General features: G+C 43.4%; 2 protein-coding genes across 2 annotated transcripts in view; one reads left to right on the top strand and one right to left on the bottom strand.

Annotated features, from left to right (window-relative positions):
• The window catches only part of LOC311037333 (uncharacterized protein), a gene marked incomplete at both ends in the record, with an annotated part of 559,758 nt that overhangs the window by 401,466 nt on the left and 141,896 nt on the right, over nt 1–16,396 (top strand). The window lies entirely within an intron of this gene.
• Nucleotides 830–15,395, bottom strand: auh (AU RNA binding protein/enoyl-CoA hydratase). Its single transcript, XM_084046127.1, has 10 exons — nt 15,108–15,395; nt 14,512–14,579; nt 11,790–11,877; nt 10,365–10,451; nt 8,848–8,940; nt 8,256–8,312; nt 7,063–7,250; nt 4,614–4,664; nt 3,246–3,293; nt 830–1,582 (listed from the first exon to the last, which is right to left on the bottom strand). Exons 1-10 carry the CDS (start codon nt 15,337–15,339, stop codon nt 1,505–1,507), a joined length of 990 nt encoding a protein of 329 aa, XP_083902253.1. The 5' UTR covers nt 15,340–15,395; the 3' UTR covers nt 830–1,504.

Below are 16,396 nucleotides of genomic sequence, written 5' to 3'. Positions count from 1 at the left end.
CTCTACCATACAGATTGTATAAGTTATATTGTATTAACATACTCTACCATACAGATTGGACACAATTACATTTTATTAATTACAAAAACGTTATGGTGCTGCTTTTCACCAAAATGTTTTTGTTTTGAAATATGAAAAATGGAATATTGTTTGCAAAAGCAACCCCTTTAACAGAAGAAAAACAATGTTTAATGAATGAGGATGCTTACATGACATTGGGTGCTTGGCCACCCCTAAAAAGAGACTAAATAGATATTTATAGTTAGCAAATTAAAATCCACATCTTCATCAGCTGCATTTTTAATCATCAATCTTTCAAAACCAATGCGTTTATTAGTAGTATTTATTCATTTGCATCTTTTCACAGGACTTCATGGTCATTCATAAATCGTATATTTTTTTTATAACATTTCTATGCCCTAATAACAGTACCAACTATTATTTGTCAGTAAAAGGCAAGCTGGCTGTCTCCAAAACTAAATCCGTCACAGCAACAATAATGGCACAGCTCTAAAAAAATATCCAACCCTCGATTCTCATTGAATAAACAGTTAAACCCTCTATAATGTTGACCGGCTCTGTACTTGGTCCCCCCCCCCCCCCCACCCCCCGAAAATCTCTTCTCCAAAAATAGCCGTATCTACAGGCTCGCGCAGTGGCGTGCACAGACATTTTGAGGGGCAGGTGCTCAAGTAAATTATACTTTTTTTTGTTTACTTGGTCTGCTCTTTTTTCCCTCGACACCTATACCTCTTTGCCAAAAATAGCCGATCTACAAGCCCACAACGCCTCGCAGCGCGAGGCGTTGTGGGCTTGTAGATCTGCTATTTTTGGCTAAAGTTCTCCTCAGAAAAGGGATGCTAGGTTTCGAGTGGTTATGATAAAAAGAAAAATCATATCACATAAAGATTTGGCGGACCCCCTGTAGTAACTCTGAGGACCCCCTAGGGGGTCCCGGACCCCCTGTTGAAGACCCCTGCCGTAAACAAAAAAAAAAACAAAAAAAAAATAACGTTTTTTCAAAAGGGCACTTCTGGTCAAGAGGGCAAAGGGCAGGTGCTCTCGCACCACCTAGAGTCTATCTGTGCACGTCCCTGGGCTCCTGAGCTTCTAGATACGGCTATTTTCAGCGAACTTTCCGCTCACACATAGGGAGATGCTAGGTTTCAAGTTTTTCTTTTCTTTATACAGTTATGAAACATAATATGGGCTGAACAGCTGGTGGATGGATGGTTTAGCTTTTTTGGAAATCTGTAGTTATTTTCCGCGTTGTTTTTTTTTTCTTTTCGGCAAGGCGTGTCTACGATGACACACACGCCTACGTCCGGGTTCACGTGCGTTTTATATCCTGAACTCAGGACCAGTTCAAACCGCTCACAGCCGGGGTCCATCCACACCCTCGGATCTGGAACGGACCCCCCCTGAAAGGGACACTGGTTGATTGGATGGCAGTGCTGGGTGACAAAGCGGGCCCGGGACCCGGGACCCCCCCCTTCCCCCCCCCTTACTCTCCCTTGAAGCGGGGGGGTCTCTTCTCCTTGAACGCGGCCAGACCCTCCAGACGGTCCTTGGTCGGGATCACCTTTAGGAGACAAAGACAAGTCAGGGTGTGCTCTGATTGCCAACGCAGCGCGGCACTCCTCCGCGCAAGTGGAGCTTACTATGAAACCGTGCTCGGGTTGTGTGTCTGTCTGTCCAGCCTGATCTCCAGAGAATTAGTATACATTGCACGGATTTGTGCGTGTCATTCCGTGCATAGTCGCCTAGAAACCCCCAAATTCCGTGCATATGTACGGGGAGTCCCACGGTGGGCGTAACCAGTCGCAACCCGGAAAAACCAGGAAGTAGAGCAGTCCCCACAATAAAATTTACGATTCTGTGCCTATCGGTACGTAACTCAAACGGCGCTGAGTAGGCTCAAGGGAATGTCGCAATGTTCGGGACGGCAACTCGCTCGCTTTAGCTCGCTCGGTGGTCCTTCACACGGCGACAATTCCCTTGAGACTGCGCGCCTCCGAAATGGTTTAGTCACAATGGGGGAGATGTGAGGCGGCTATGCACGGAATTTGTGGTTTTCCAGTAGTCTATGCACGGAGTTTGAGAAACGCTGAAAAACGTTCAATGAGAACGTTTCCTCTGGCGATCGGGTTGGTCTGTCTGTCTGTCTGTCTGTCTGTCTGCCTGTGTGCGGTATTGTGTGCACTGTCTGTGTGCAGTATTGTGTGCACTGTCTGTGTGCAGTATTGTGTGCACTGTCTGTGTGCAGTATTGTGTGCACTGTCTGTGTGCAGTATTGTGTGCACTGCCTGTGTGCAGTATTGTGTGCACTGCCTGTGTGCAGCCGCGCCCCCCATGTGGCTGAAATCCGCCTGCCCCTGGGTGACTAATTACACTCCTCTGAGAGAAATATAGCAGCTACAATCAAAAAGAACACATCTAAAAGCATCTACACGAGTGTTCATCTACTGGGACATCTAAGAATTCCATGTCATTTGTGCATATTTCAAGGCAAGGCTGATTAAAATGCACAACAGCCTGCTGCAACATGCCTGAACCAAACACATTTCAACAACTACAAAGACAAAAAACATTTACAAAAAAAAAAAAATCACACACCACAAACAAACATAACAATTTAAAAAAGACAAAAAGAAAAATGGGGCTTAGCGGTATGGAGCCTTCTTGTGGCGGCCCTGTTCTCACTAATTTAACTGTACCACCCACTTCTCTACAATTGCTCATTCCTTTCTATTCTTCTTATTGTCTCCGCCAGGAGACTATGTTTTCACTTTCCGCCCCCCCCCCCCCCCCCCCCCCTCGGCCAAGCTAACATTGGTCAAGCCTCACATGACACGTGACAATACGTTGAAAGAGTGTGCTCTGATTGGCTAGTGAGACGCATGACGTATAGCGGACTATAAATAGATGTGTCACTTTGAAAGAGTCTTAGCCTCTTTCAAAGTGAGGTAAGACAGGAGTAATCACTAAATGGCTGAGAAATGGCGGAGTAACACTTAAGACAGGATTAATCAGGAACAGTACTGGCGGAGACCTGTGCTCCGAGGAGCACATTTTCTAGTTTTCAAGCTGCGTTCGCGTCCCGCGTCTTACTTGGAGGGAGAGAGAGAGAGAGAGAGAGAGAGAGAGAGAGGTCTCAGAGACTCAAATGTGTGTGTGTGTGTGTGTGTGTGTGTGTGTGTGTGCCTTTAAGACACACTTTTATTTTATTGTGGATTAACACTTACCTGAGCGTAGCATGCCTCTTCAATGGCCAATCCTGTAGCCAGGTCAACCTAAAGGACACGCAACATAATATCACTTTAACACCTTTAACTCATTCATTGGACATAATATGGAACATATAGACCAATTATTTGTTTTACAGGTGATTGTTTCATGCGATCAATTCTCAACCTGTTGTTTCGAGGTGCGCTGGTTTCAGCACACCCCACCCCCCCTCTTGTGTGTTGGCTAGTGCTGCGCGCCCTAGCGAGACCTGACAGAATGGGTTTTGCAACCAGTATGACGCTTGCAACCAGTGTGACACACTGCCTATACTGACCTCTTATCTTCGTACTTTAACTTTTTTTCGTAAATGAATGCCGTACTTCGCCATTCTACGTTTTGAGCTTGTAGATCTGCTATTTTTGAATTGGAATCCTGAAAAGTAGCATTTTATTTTCATTTCAAATGCATTTAGTTATACTTACTTACCTTTTGAACTAAATACATTGGACGTAAAAAATAAAATGTCATTGTAATACTAGTCATTAAGCTACTAATATAGACTGAAGTCATTAAAGCGGATCATGTTTGCATGTTAGGAATCATAACAGCTGAAATCAATAATATATCACTATTCTGATATTATGCCCATGTATGCTGTAGATGAATACACACAACACTGCTATAGTCCTACATCCATGCATCAGAGTATAGGGCAGGGCAAATATTATGACTTCAAATCAACATTCATTCAAACCTTTGCCTCAATTAGGATGAATGAACGATTATTTAAAAGGAAAAATAGTAGTAGATCTACAAGCTCACGTCGCACAACAACAAAGTATAATAAAGGGTTGAATTGTTTATCATTCTTAACCCATTAAGACCTGGAACTGTGTCATTTTTTGATTTGCATTATTTTACACTTTGGGCTATTCAAAAATAGCAGATCTACAAGCTCATAGCGCGGCACCGAGTGCCGCGCTATGAGCTTGTAGATCTGCTATTTTTTTTTAAATCGTGAAAATGTGTGCAAATCTTTTAAATATATATATTTTTAAAGCGAACATTTTCTAACTCAAATCTTTGCTTCTGGGGGTCCCTGGAACAAAATATTTTGATGGGGGGTCCGCGGCCAAATACATTCATTTTGGGGGTCCTTGACATGAAAAAGATTGAGCACCACTGATATAGAAACATACGTTTTTCAGAAAACTGTTGAGATTTAGGAGACATGTAGAATCGTCTTCAGGTCTTAATGGGTTAATCAATTTAAGAATAATCTATTAGACTTATTTGTGTCGATTCGTTGATAATAAAACAAAAAGGTATAGTGTATTAAGTAAATGTACTTAGTTACTTTCATCACTGTATGTACATGGTCATACCTCCATTCCTTGGTTTATTGACAGTTTTGCCATCCTGATAGCGATTGGACCCTGCAACACAATGACACCAATTCATTAAAATACATTATTAAAATACACATAAAATTCATTAAAATACACATAAAAACAACATGTCCCTGGAACAACATATTCTGATGCGGATCGGCGGCCAAAAACATACTTTTGGGGGTCCTTGAAAAGAAACAGTTTGAGCACCACTGATATAGCAACAATAGTTCTCCAGAAAAATTAAGACATTTGTTGTGACATTTAGTTTCAAATGTTCGCTTTAAAAAAATATATATATTTGCACAAATGTTCACAATCTTTCAAAAAATAGCAGATCTACAAGCTCATAGCGCCGAGGGTGCCGCGCCGAGGGATCGAATCCTTCTCGTGGCACTATTTATTTTTCATAGGATAATTATTTTATTAGGATTAAGGTTAGGTTGAGGCAAAGTGTTTGTCGCCCCCGGCGAGGTGGACCACTCGGACCCGACGGGTACCCGCGTTTGACGGGTGAAAACGGGTGAAAATTTTACTTTGATAAGATCACGGGGACGGGGACGGGCAGTACTGAACTAATCGCGGGCGGGTACCATTTTATTGTGAAAATCAGAGAGCACTGTTTACGCCCCCAAACAACGTCACTTGTGTTATTTTAACTCACAAAAACACATTGAACATCCTGTTAAACATTCAAATTAAAACCATCTGACGATGTAAACAACGACACGTGTGTGCTGCGTAGATGTGCGTTCGCGCGCGTGGCTTAAGCTCGCTCCTCCATCTTCACTTGATTTCTGTACGAACCTGACCACTGAATGTAGCTCAAGGCTGCTATCTTTTTCAACACACTTTTCAATAGGATTTCAATAGGATTTACATTTTACTCTGCATGTAATCACGGTTAAAACAGGCTTTAGCCTGGTTAAACCGCCCCGGTCGCGTGGATTCAACATCATCATGCGTCTTCAGATAAAATGTGAATTCATGCGACCGGGGATGTTTTTACCAGGCTGTAGGGGTTTATTAACGGTGTCATCGTCATTGTAGACCTGGCATTCTATAGTGTGTATAGTTTCAATGTAGGCTGATGATAGGTTCTTGGTTTACGTATGTATTACTTTATTATTAGATTACTATTTCTATGCATTTGATGTATTATGTGTATAATGATGTATTATGTGTATTACATCAAATCCATAACCAAATCGGCCTTCTTCCACCTCAAGAACATCTCTAGGCTCCGTCCCTCACTCTCCGATTCTGTGGCTGAGACCCTCATTCATGCATTCGTAACCTCCCGTCTGGACTACTGCAATGGAGTCCTGTTTGGGCTCCCAAACAAATACCTGGACAGGCTCCAGTATGTCCACAATTCAGCTGCCAGAGTTCTCACCCGCACCAAAGCCTTGGCAGCACATCACCCCAACCCGTAAACAACTGCACTGGCTTCCTGTTCAATTCCGCATCCATAACAAACTCCTCCTTCTCACCTACAAATGTCAAAACGCCCTCTCGCTCCACAGTACCTCTCAAGCCTACTCCATAAACCGAGCCGGTCACGGACCCTGCGGTCCACAGACATGGACCTCCTCTCTGTCCCCAACACAAACATGCAAAGTTTCGGGGACAGAGAGTTTCAGTGTGGCAGCCCCCACCCTGTGGAACTCCATCCCAATAGGCATGCATGCCATGCTTCAACACTGGACTCTTTTAAAGCTGCCTTGAAAAGACACCTATTCTCTCAGGCTTATGGCATATAGTTGTTGGTTGTTTGTTTGTTCATTTGTCTGTTAGCTGTTCATTGTTCTGATGTAAAGCGTCCTTGGGTTTATGAAAGGCGCTATATAAATACAAGCTATTATTATTATTTATTATTATTATTATGATGTATTATCTTGTGTCCTTGGATTAAGAGCGTCTGCTAAATCATTGGTTCTCAAAGTGGGGTCCGGGGACCCCCAGGGGTACTTGAGGGGGTTCCAGGGGGTCCCCAGCTAAATGATGGATAGGAACTAAATGGACCCTTATGGATCTGTAACTCTGAGAGTGTACAAATGGAACCAAATGGACCCGTTAGGGTCCATTTGGTTCCATTTGTACACTCTCAGAGTTACATTAACATTGATTTTACAATATGAATTACGGTCCAAGTGATAGAAATGCCATTAAATGGGGGTCCGTAGCCCTAATGCATGTCAAACTGGGGGTCCTTGAAATTAAAATGGCTGAGAATCACTGCTAGAGCCATAAAAATCTTCTCTTATGGGGGGTCCCTGGCATATCTTTTCAAATGGGGGTCCGCGGGCTAATAGGTGTCAATTTGGGGGTCCTTGACATGAAAAAGTTTGAGAACCACTGTGCTAAATTAATTTAAATATTAATAAATAAATAAATGCTAAATGCCTGTAAACTCTAAACTGTAAGCGGTGTCTATCTTCACCTGCAGGTTGAACTCTCGGGCCAGCTCCAGAGCGCGGAGGTAGGCGGCGTCTCCGCTGTGGTTCTGCTCCACGGAGTGGCTGACCAGGCCCACGCGCTGGGCCTCCACGCCGTCCAACACCCGCGCCGCGAAGATCAGCTCCTTGGCCAGGGACACACCGATGGCCCGGGGCAGACGCTGCGTCCCACCTGGACACACACACAGTCCAACACACTCACACTCATGTCAACACAACTCAACACTCCTCTCAACACAACTCAACACTCATCTCTTTTTTTTTTTATATAATTTTTATCCCACGATTTTGTAACCCACATTTTTTCACCCAGTGCCAATTGCCTATGTAATCCTGGGCACTACCTACCCTCTGCCAGCCTAGGGAGAGCCCAAGCTGAAGCTCATGCCTCCTTCAATGCATGAGGAGCAAGCAGGCCGCTTCTTATCACCTGACAGGGGGGAGTTTCCCTGGTTGGACGTAGCGCGTGGAAGGAACACGTTATTCCAACCAGTTCCCTTCTCCTCCATCAGGCGCCCCGGCTGACCAGGGGGAGGCAGTATAGCAACCAGGATTACTACATGTTTTTGTGAGGGTATTAACTACCCTAGGAGACACGGGGAGAACATGCAAACTCCACACAGAGTAGGCCCTTTCGCCAACCCCACCTAGGGTATGGGCGCCGATGACGTGGAGGAGAGAACACGCCCACAGCGTCCCTGGCGGGAATTGAACCCAGGACCTTCTAGCTGTGAGGCGACAGCGCTACCGACTGCGTCACCGTGCCCCTCAAAACTCATCTCAACACTCCTCTCAACAACACACGTCTCTCTACCTGTGTTTTCATAGGGAGGGGCTGGATTCCTGAATACACACACAATAGATCTCAAAATACTAATCACCACGACACCACCCACAAGGCCCTTAATCCAGTAAGACCGGGTACTTCGCCATGTCACACAAAAGTAGCAAAAATAGATCTACAAGCTCAAAACGCATTGGACATAAAAAAAGACTATATGTATTAGCAGCTCAACGACTAGTATTAAAATTCGAGACTGAAGTCACGTTTGCATGTTTGGAATGGTAACAGCTGAAATCAATAATATATCAGTATTCCGATATTAACCTGCGGGGCCGCATTAAGTGAAGGTGGGGGCCGCCAGTTGCCCACGTATGATCCTGAAGGTAACCTTACCTGCTCCAGGAATGATGGCGAGTTTGGCTTCAACCAGGCCCATCTTTGCAGAGTTGGCTGGAAGTGATGATGAGAACAGTTATTAACTATTTAATACACAACCTGGGTCACCTTAGCAAACGTTAGAGAGGACAACTCTAAATATCTTACATGGTATGAAAACATGTATGTTTAACCCATTGAGACCTGGAACTGTGTCATTTTTAGATTTGAGCTAGAAAGCATTATTTTACACTTTGGGCTATTCAAAAATCGTGAAAATGTGTGCAAGTCTTTGAATATATATATTTTTAAAGCGAACATTTTTAACTCAAATCTTTGCTTCTGGGGGTCCCTGGAACAACATATTTTGATGGGGGTCCGCAGCCAAATACACATCATTTTGGGGGTCCTTGACATGAAAAAGATTGAGCACCACTGATATAGAAACATAAGTTTTTCAGAAAACTGTTGAGATTTAGGAGACATGTAAAATCGGCTTCAGGTCTCAATGGGTTAAGGAGATATTATGTAATAAATGTGTGGTATCTTACATGATATGAGAACATGTGTTTTTAAGGAGATATAGTGTAATAAATGTGTGGTATCTTACACGCAATCCTGATGTCACAGGCTAGAGCCATCTCCAACCCTCCACCCAGTGCGACTCCATCTATGGCTGCAATGACGGGCATGGGCAGGTTCCCTACAAACACACCACACACACCAACCATCAGGAACATAGAGCTGACAATTATTATATAATATCACATATATATATATATATAACATATTAATAAATAAATACAGATGACATAAAAAACATTTATATACAAAGAAATCAACGACCAATACTAATAATAAAAAAACAAAAACAATAGTGGAACTGCATGAACTCATTCACTGCCAGACTTATTTCTGGCTGTGTTTGCCCACTGCCAGCGATTTAGTGTTTTTTATAACTTTAAAATGTTCACTTTTTTTTTGGTTTCCATTATGGTCGCAAGTCCAATCGTTTCTAAACACACAGGCGATACGTGCACGTCGCTCAGACCAGTGGTGCTCAAACTTTTTCATGTCAAGGACCCCCAAAATGATATGTATTTGGCCACGGACCCCCATCTCAAAATATGTTGTTCCAGGGACCCCCCCAGAAGCAAATATTTGAGTTACAAATGTTGGCTTTAAAAAATATATATTCAAAGATTTGCAAAAAAAAATCACAACTTTTCAAAAATAGCAGATCTGCTATTTTTCAGATCTGCTATTTTTGAATAGCCAAAGTATAAAAGGTCATAATTATTGTGATGCTATATTCACACATTTTGTTGGGTACCCCCTGGAACCCCCTCAAGTACCCCTGGGGGTCCCCGGACCCCACTTTGAGAACCATGGGCTCAGACAACAGACATTCCGATGGGGGCAGAGTCTCTCTCCTCCAGTCCAGGGTAAAAACACCATGTATCGCCATGTGAACGGTACGGCTCACTTACTTTTTCCACCTCGCCACAGCACAGACCTCACTAAATCCCTTATGATCGCATGTTCAACTGTTTGTAGACACACTAGGGTAGTTGTGTGTGAGTGGCCCAGAGAAGACATTTTCGATCGGCGACATTCCATTTTGCAGTAGTAGCAGTTTCTAAACAGCGTTTCCAAACAGCGTTTCTAAACAGCGTTCCACGGCGGAGAAACACAAAGGCGAGAAAATGCCGTTTTAGAGGGGGGACTTAAACAGGAAGCGGGCGGAAACGATTGACGTCATTTCCGTATCCGGTGGTGTTACAATGAAATGTGTCACTACGAGAGACGAAGGACGGTGAGATCTTTATTAAATCAAAGTATTTTCAAAATTATGTTTTTTACGTTCTTGGCAGAATTGGTCATTTGAAATAATTAGGTTTTTTACGCTCTTGGCAGGGTATGAGTTAAGAATGTCAGAATGCATTAATTGAACCACTAAAACTTTACAGTAATTAGTAAAACTAACCTGAGTTGCAACTGTACTTGCTACGCTGTCCCCCCACCCCCCCACTCTACACCAAAGATACCAGATCTACAAGCTCACGTCTTGTAGATTGTGAGCAGTGAGCCACCATCCCAGCATAGGGCGGTTCCATGTGACCTTACCCAGGTCTGTAATAAGTCCTCTGGCTTTGGAGACGAACGGTCCCACTTCACTCTGCTGCATCTTGGCTCGCTCCTTCAGGTCTGCTCCTGCAAACAACCATTACAAGAAAATGTTTTGAATATAATAGACCCAACGTGCATACTCTAACGGCCCATCTACACACAGACCTTTCAAAGTGAGCGTATGCGTGGCGCGTACAGCGCGTTTGTTTACATCCAAGTGATTATCAATGATAGCGGCTACACCAGGCGCGTCGATACGCCAGTCCCCCATACGCAGACTTTTAACCCATTAAGACCTGAAGCCGATTCTACAAAAATGTCTTTTTAGAATGTCTTCTAAAAACAGTTTTTTGAAAAAACTTATGTTACTATGTCAGTGGTTCTCAAACTTTTTCATGTCAAGGACCCCAAAATGTATATGTATTTGGCCAAGGACCCCCATCTCAAAATATGTTGTTCCAGGGACCCCCCAGAAGCAAAGATTTAAGTTACAAATGTTCGCTTGAAAAAATATATATTCAAAGATGTACACACATTTTCTCGATTTTTCCAAAATAGCAGATCTACAAGCTCATAGCGCGGCACTCGGTGCCGCGCTATGAGCTTGTAGATCTGCTATTTTTGAATAGCCAAAGTGTAAAATAATGTTTTTCAGATAAAATCAAAAAGTGACACAGATGCGTTCCAGGTCTTAAAGGGTTAAAATAGGACTGGATCTAAAAGTGCGCATGTGCGTATGTGCGCGTCTGTGCGTCGTGTGTGTGAAAATTCTCTGGTGTAGATGGGCCGTGAGGCAGTGGTTCCCAAACTGGGGGTCCCCAAAGTATTTGGTGGGGTCCCCAGATGATTAGCTTTAATGTGCAACATTGTTTTCTCACTCAACAGTAAACAAACTGTACAGTATAAGTGTATACAGGGTATCTGCACGTTTATAATGTTACAATTGAATGACTTTTTAAGACCTTCTGAATACAAAATTGGCCAAATTGTCAAATATTGCATGAGAAAGAGGCAAACATTGTGAAAATAGCTCACAACGCCTCGCTATTAGTATTTTCACAATATGTATCAGTGGAACCGAGTCAAACTAAATGTAATAATGCCTACAATTCCAAGTGCTTGTCAGGGTGGGGGGTCCCCAGTTCAAATATGATTCTTTTGGGGGGAGGTTGCGGCCTGAAAGGTTTGGGAACCCTTGCTCTAAGGAACTTAATAACCGATTTTAATGCTTTGTGTAACGTGTTCAGCCTGTAGCATGAACTCTTCAAAGCAAAGGGAACAGTACATGCCTGTATGAACAGTACATGCCTGTATGAACAGTACATGCCTGTATGAACAGTACATACCTGTATGAACAGTACATGCCTGTATGAACAGTACATGCCTGTATGAACAGTACATACCTGTATGAACAGTACATACCTGCACAGAACACACCAGGCACCAGGCTGCAAATAATCACACTGCGAACTTTGTTATTCTTCTTAATGCTCTCTACCGTCTCCGACATCTGAGAAAACAAACACAAATAAACACGTTGTCATAAAAACATGCACTTGAGATAAATGCATTTCTGTCAGATAACTCACCAATAGATTGAACCAATATTATAGACCGAAAATATATTGAAACAACATTATAGAATGAGAATACAAGAGTGGATGTAATATTTTATCTTGGCGTTTCGGGCTCTGATATATAACTAGAGAAAGTGCTCCTCGGAACACAGGTCTCCGCCAGGTCAGGTACGTTATTGTGGCCTCCTGGTGGCGCTATAATAGGCCAATGTGAAAAGGGTGCCATTTATTCTTAGGTCGTTCACGGCAATCGGACACTGCAGTCATGATTTGAGGCATTTTGTTCCAAAAATGTGTTTTGCTAAATTAGACCTGCTGGTGGCGCTATAACAGGCCAATTTGAAAAAGGGTGGCATTTCTTCCTCGGCCTAGTGGGAATGTGTTTGTGAAATTTCACGGAAATCGTAAGCTGCGTTCATGATTTGAGGCATTTTGTTCAAAACGGACCAATCCTGCAAATTTTGGAAGCGAACCTTAGCCAATGAGGATGGAATATGGGAAATCGGACAGATCCGTGTTGATCACATGACTATAGAGATACTGTGTACCCATTTGCGTGACGTTTGGATAAAATCTGTAGGAGTAATGTAAAAAAAATGGGTTTTGCACAAATCGGCCTCCAGGTGGCGCTATAACAGGCCCATGTGAAAAATTTGAGGCAGAGGTTCTGAATTGGCATCCAGGGAGTGTGTGTGCACAGTTTCGCAGCGACCGGGCCAACGGTGCCAGAGATTGGCTTCTAACACACAGACAGGACAGACACACACACTGACACACGGACACACACACACACACACACACACACACACACACGGACACACACACGGACGGACGGAGGGTAAAACATACTCTCTCGCCACAATAACACCCCCCCCTATGGGGAACAGACCAATAGCAGAGCCTACTGGTGGTGCTGGGGTGGTGGTGGGAGCAAACGCCGCATGACAACAAAAACCAGAACACACAAGCGGATGGAACTCCTGATTCAAGTGACTTCAATACGCGCCCAATTGGACAGCTGATTGCCACGTCAGAGTATGACGTATGGATCTTACATGACGCTGTAAACAGCCACATAGAATGAGCATGCATGTAACCTCTCAATCTGCCAGAGCTAACTCGCAGGCTACGTATAATAAATATGTATAATATTACTATTGATAAATAAGTATGTAGGCATATATACAGTACATACATTTTATTGTCTCCGCCAGGAGACTATGTTTTTTGTCTCCGCCAGGAGACTATGTTTTCGTTCTTGTCCTTCCGTGTGTCGACCAAGCTAACATTGGTCAAGCTTCACGTGACACGTGACAATATGTTGAAAGGGTGTGCTTTCATTGGCTAGCGAGACGCATGATGAAATAGAGCCTATAAATAGGTGTGTCACTTCAAAAAGATTATTTATATATTTTGAAGTGAGGTAAGACAGGATTAATCAGGAACAGTACTGGCGGAGACCTGTGCTCCGAGGAGCACATTTTCTAGTTTTTATTTTTTATTGACCTCTGATATTGGAGGGCCAGGTAGGTGCGGTTCCCTACAGGCTAAACTGGGGAAGGCTTTATTTTAGGGAACCTTTCATATCCCCTTCCCCCATATGGGGAGAGATGTGCTATCCCTAGATAGGGCTGCTCCGTCGCTGTACCGGGACGTCTTTAAAATAGCGTCCCACCACAGATAAATTCACCAAATCAATCCTGGTGGAGGTCCTGCAGCAGAGTGTGGTCTACCCAGCGTTGGAAAAGCCTGATCATCAAAGCCCAGCTCCGGTGGGCAGGCAGGGCATGCTGTCCCAATGCCTCAGAGCAGCATACCAAAGATGCTGCTCTACGGGCAGCCGGGGGAGGGGGGCAGCGTGGCCTGGGAAGACCCCTTCTCTGCTTTTACAGACACACCGGAGGCCAACCTCAGGAGCTGCAACATTGATGCAGAGAACTGGGAGGACAAAGCTGCCGACAGGGAGGGGTGGAGGAGGCACCAGGTTACCCAAAGGCACTGAGACCTTCCAACAGGCAAGAGCGGCCTCAATCCAAGACGAGAGAGACCGCAGGAGACAGTGGAAACGTCTCACCTCAACACACAGGACCAAACTCCCTGCAGTATCTGTGTGCCCCAAGCAGGGATATGGGGCTACGCTCCCACATTTGCATTTTGTTGTGCAAATCTTTGAACATATATATATATTTTTAAAGCGAACATTTAACTCATTTTTTTACTTCTGGGGGGTCCCTGGAACAAAACATTTTGAGATGCGGGTCCGTGGGCCAAATATACATCTAAAAATGTTTTTTAAATCCTAACAGTGTGTTGCTATATCAGTGGTGCTCCAACTTTTCCATGTCAAGGACCCCCAAAATGTTCCAAGATTTTTTCCAAAAATAGCAGACCGCGTGACACTCGGTGCCGCACTATGAGCTTGTATATCTGCAATTTTTTAATATCCAAATAAATGTTAAAATGACACGGATGCGTTCCCGGTCTAAATGGATTTATAGATCCGTCTGCACTTAGTTTTGTTTGTAAACAGTAACCACTAATCAACAGGTTTGATCGATTCAACGCACCATCTTCACCAGGTTTCTGCTGATTGCGTTCTTTTGTTTAGGTCTGTGCAGACCCAGAACCACGATGCCTGGAAGACAAGACAGAAATATAACAATAAGACATTGACTGATTGATCGACACCTTTGATACCAGACACCGTCCACAGTGTCAGGTGACTAGGTGTCCACTGACACTGTACTGGTGACAGTACTGAGTAACTATGAGGTAATGCTCCATGACATTTCACCTAGATCAATAAAACATTGATATACATGTTTCAATTCATTAATAATTAATCAGATTACACGTTCAAGCTGCTTCAGACAGCGCGCGCACACACACACACACACACACACACACACACACACACACACACACACACACAGTTATAAATGTTATAGTTATTTATTCATTTTTATAAATTAAATTAAAAAAACACAACAGCCTAAAAAATATAAAAATGAACAAAAACAATAGCCAATTCAACCTGAATCTGGTTGAAAATAAATAAAATAAAATAAAATAAAATAAAATAAAACAAAACAAAATAAAATAGCAAAAAGTCAAATAAAACAAAAACATAAACATAATTAAAAACAATAGTCAACAATTGAACCTGAATCCGGTCCGTCCAGGTACCGCACGCTGAGGTCGTCCTTGGAGTCGGAGCTGTAGTGACGGGCCGCTGCGGGACGGCTCAGCATGGAGGAGGGGAACGGACCGGGACCGGCACCGGGACCACACGGGCTGGGTGGAAATAAGCCCGCATAGTGGGTCACATCCACCAGATCTCTCCTCGCGGAGGAGGGAGAGCAGCGCAACGACCGCAGGAACAGTCTGGCCGCCATACTGTCAACAACACACACACTCCACAGAAGAACCGGGAGTACTTGGCACGAAAATAGCAGATCTACAAGCTCACAACGCGTTGCGGATGCAACGCGTTGTGAGCTTGTAGATCGGCTATTTTCGGCCCATGGGGGTGGGCTGAAAAAAGGAAAAAAAAAAGAAACGTGTGTCTATGTGCTGCTAAAATCTCAGATCCGGTTTAGAGCCCGCCTACTGTATCCGGTACGTTTAGACGCACACACATATATGGGTATGCAGGCCGTTTCCGTATCCGCTGCTAGAGCGGATGTTCATCCCGCAAAGTGAACGGGTCTCTGTCTTAAAAAAAAGATACTGCAGTCAACTTTGAACCGAGTTAAGTCACGTGGGTTGTTTCTGGAACACGTGACTAGATGGCATGGCTTTATCCAGAGAGCTTTATGGGTTTTTATAATAATTATGATTAATTACATTTAGGTCCTGGTAAGGTTAATAAAAGGTTTGTTACAAAAATGATTTGAGTCAAACAAAAGACATTTAGGGAATATAATGTTCTATCTATTTGCATTATATAAAACAGAAGGGTGTAGAAGAAAGAAAGAAAGAATGAAAGAAAGAAAGAAAGAAACCCTACTATGGTTATTTAGTTTTTGAGCTAATTTGGAGTTAACTCATTTAGAAACTTTTCAATACTGATGCTTGATTTATTATAGCACTTAATTGTGAATAATAATTCTAAATAACTAGAATAAAAACACTTTATAATGAGAGATATACGCCTACTGCCTACAGTTCTCAAAGGGGTCCGCAGACCTCCAGGGGTCCCTTAGGGCAGTGGTTCTCAAACTTTTTCATGTCAAGGACCCCCAAATTGACACTTATTAGACCCCCATTTGTAAGGATAAGCCAGAGACCCCCATAAGAGAAGATTTGTACGGCTCTAGCAGTGATTCTCAATCATTGTAATTTAAGGACCCCCAGTTTGACATGCATTAGGGCTACAGACCTCCATTTAATGGCATTTGTATCTCTGGGACCCCAATTCATATTGGTAAAATCAATGTTTATTTAACTCTG

This window comes from Gymnoscopelus microlampas (genome assembly GCF_963454915.1).
Source record: "Gymnoscopelus microlampas genome assembly, chromosome: 21".
Classification (NCBI taxonomy): domain Eukaryota; kingdom Metazoa; phylum Chordata; class Actinopteri; order Myctophiformes; family Myctophidae; genus Gymnoscopelus; species Gymnoscopelus microlampas.
Note: the sequence above shows the minus strand (reverse complement) of the source record. Positions and strands in the feature narration are given on the sequence as shown.

Bases quoted from the DNA above. Each gene is read 5' to 3' on its own strand.
- auh (XM_084046127.1), bottom strand. From the start codon at position 15,339: ATGGCGGCCAGACTGTTCCTGCGGTCGTTGCGCTGCTCTCCCTCCTCC. The intron at 8,313-8,847 runs GTAAGATACCAC...CATCACTTCCAG, and splicing joins CTGTGACATCAGGATTGCGT to CCAACTCTGCAAAGATGGGC. The intron at 4,665-7,062 runs GTGAAGATAGAC...ATTGTGTTGCAG, and splicing joins CCCGAGAGTTCAACCTGCAG to GGTCCAATCGCTATCAGGAT.